General features: G+C 31.9%; 1 protein-coding gene across 1 annotated transcript; it reads left to right on the forward strand.

The window, feature by feature from the left end:
• Positions 1-547: 547 nt before the first annotated feature.
• On the forward strand, positions 548-1,363 carry LOC131642291 (dirigent protein 22-like). The gene has a single exon (XM_058912567.1). The coding sequence runs from the start codon at positions 637-639 to the stop codon at positions 1,219-1,221; it is 585 nt and encodes a 194-aa protein (XP_058768550.1). The 5' UTR covers positions 548-636; the 3' UTR covers positions 1,222-1,363.
• Positions 1,364-2,329: the final 966 nt, after the last annotated feature.

Here is a 2,329-nt window from a genome sequence, read left to right on the forward strand (position 1 = left end):
CACAACAACCAACAAAGTTAAATCTGCACATGCGGAGTTGAAAAAATGGTTGGATGATAGCAAGAGAACTTTTTAGGAATTGGAACACAGTGAATCAAATATGAATATGATACAATACAATCGTTAGGCAAACACTATAAGAGATATAACCTAGCTACAATATTATTTTATATTTAAATTTTTTAAATTCACCAGTTCATTTATATTTAAATAATTTAATTTTAAGTTAGCTGACAATTAAAATTTTCAAAACTATCTCGCACACAAGTGAACCGTGTTAAAACTTTTGTAATCGCATTAATTAAATTCCTGTAAAAAACACAACAAACACAAACATACAAATGCTTTTATTTTGCCTATCACATTATAATGCTTTTAATTTGTGTTAAGAGAAAAAATCTCTATTGTGAAATGAATTAATCACCTTTTTATACAAGATTAAAGTGATACTTATAAAATAAAAAAGAATAAAATAGTAGTATTAACTAGGAGGAATGGAATAAAGTTGTGGGCTCACCAATTTGGCAAAAAGATGATTTCAATTTCCAACCTCTATTCTCTTATGTCCGTAATACATCAATATATAGTCACACTTGTGTGAGCACCTAAAGCCACACACCTCAAATCACAACAATCATGGCCAAAAGCCACTTCACAAAAAAATCCCTTCACTTATCCCTCATCATCTCCTTCATCTTCCTCACCACCATCTCCATACCCAAAACCCACTCTTTCGTCCAACCCATCTCCCCAACAAAACTCGGCCTCGACAAACCCCAAAAACTATCCCACCTCCGCTTCTACTTCCACGACATCATCGGTGGGAAAAACCAAACCGCCTTCCGCGTCGCTTCCTCTCCATCCACCAACCACTCTCCAACGGGATTCGGCTCCGTAATGATAATGGACGACCCGTTAACGGTTTCACCGGAGTCGGGTTCTGAAATCGTGGGAAGAGCTCAAGGAATCTACGCTTCAGCGTCGCAGAGTGAGTTGGGGTTACTGATGGTGCTTAACTTTGGTTTCATTCGAGGGAAGTATAATGGGAGTAGTCTGAGTGTTTTGGGAAGGAATACGGTGGAGTCCGCCGTGAGGGAGATGCCGGTGGTGGGTGGGAGTGGGTTGTTTAGATTTGCGAGTGGATATGCTCAGGCGTCTACTCATTCTTTAACTGAGTTAGAAGCTGTTGTCGAGTATAATGTTTATGTCTTCCATTATTGAGATTTTCTTTTGTCCTGTGTAGTCTAGATGTTGGAATCTAAAATGGTGAATAAACGGTATGCTGCAGGTTCAAACTTGTGCGTATACATGTGACTGATCATCAATTGTTCTTCTTCAATAAACAAGTTTGTTGTTAATTTTATATTATTCAATTTTTTATTTTGATGCCTAGCTCTGTGTAGTGTAGTTTGTGAGAAAAAAAAAATGAAGATGTTTGTTAGTACACGTAGAATGGATGAGTTTTCTTTTAACGACGAATTAAATATAATAAAAATGAGTTAATAACATAATACTAATAAATATTTCAACTATCTATCTATTGAATGGTAGATGCAAATGATCTATCTAATATATTTTTTAATTCAAGTTTCATTTACTCTACAAGATATTCTTTTTGGTAATTGACTAAATAAAAATAGTACTAACTAATTAAATGCATAATTTCATCCAAATAACACTTAATATTTTTAAAAAGCTTTTTCTCTTTCACTCTCTTTGGTTCCTCTTTCTCTCATCTTCCCTATTTCTTTAACTCACTTTTCCAATATCATTGAAGTATTTTCCCCCCGCTAATTTCAAATTTCAAATTTCCTTTCTCCATTCACGAACCTTTTTTTTCTCTCTTTTTGTATGATTATTTAAATGTAATTAGTATACATAAATAACTCTAAGAATAAAATCAAATATATCACTATTTTCACGGGTCACTATCACCACAATACCTTTTTTATTTTAATAAACAAAAATATTTGTTCAATTATTTTGTTGCAAATAAAATTTTATGAATTTTGCTCATTTTTAAGATTTTTACATGCATATTTGAATTGTCTATTAGTAGTTCTTACTGTGATTCTTAATTTGTTACATTGATTATTGATTGCTCTATTCATTTGTTAAATTCATATAATAAGATTGAGATGTATGTTCAGTAATTATTAATTAATTTGTTTCTAAAACAATAGTTTTTTAATAGGGTTAGTGATCTATTATATTTAGAAAGACTAGTAGTTTGCCCGTGCGATGCACGGGTAAGTTTGTATAATTTGCTCTTAATAACTTGTTAATTATATTTTTAATATAAAAAATATCAATTATAAGAAAATAAGTA

The sequence above is a fragment of the Vicia villosa genome, unplaced genomic scaffold (genome assembly GCF_029867415.1).
Source record: "Vicia villosa cultivar HV-30 ecotype Madison, WI unplaced genomic scaffold, Vvil1.0 ctg.004760F_1_1, whole genome shotgun sequence".
In the NCBI taxonomy this organism is placed as follows: domain Eukaryota; kingdom Viridiplantae; phylum Streptophyta; class Magnoliopsida; order Fabales; family Fabaceae; genus Vicia; species Vicia villosa.

What these genes read in the sequence shown, in the direction of transcription:
- LOC131642291 (XM_058912567.1), top strand. Translation starts at nt 637, where the DNA reads ATGGCCAAAAGCCACTTCACAAAAAAATCCCTTCACTTATCCCTCATC.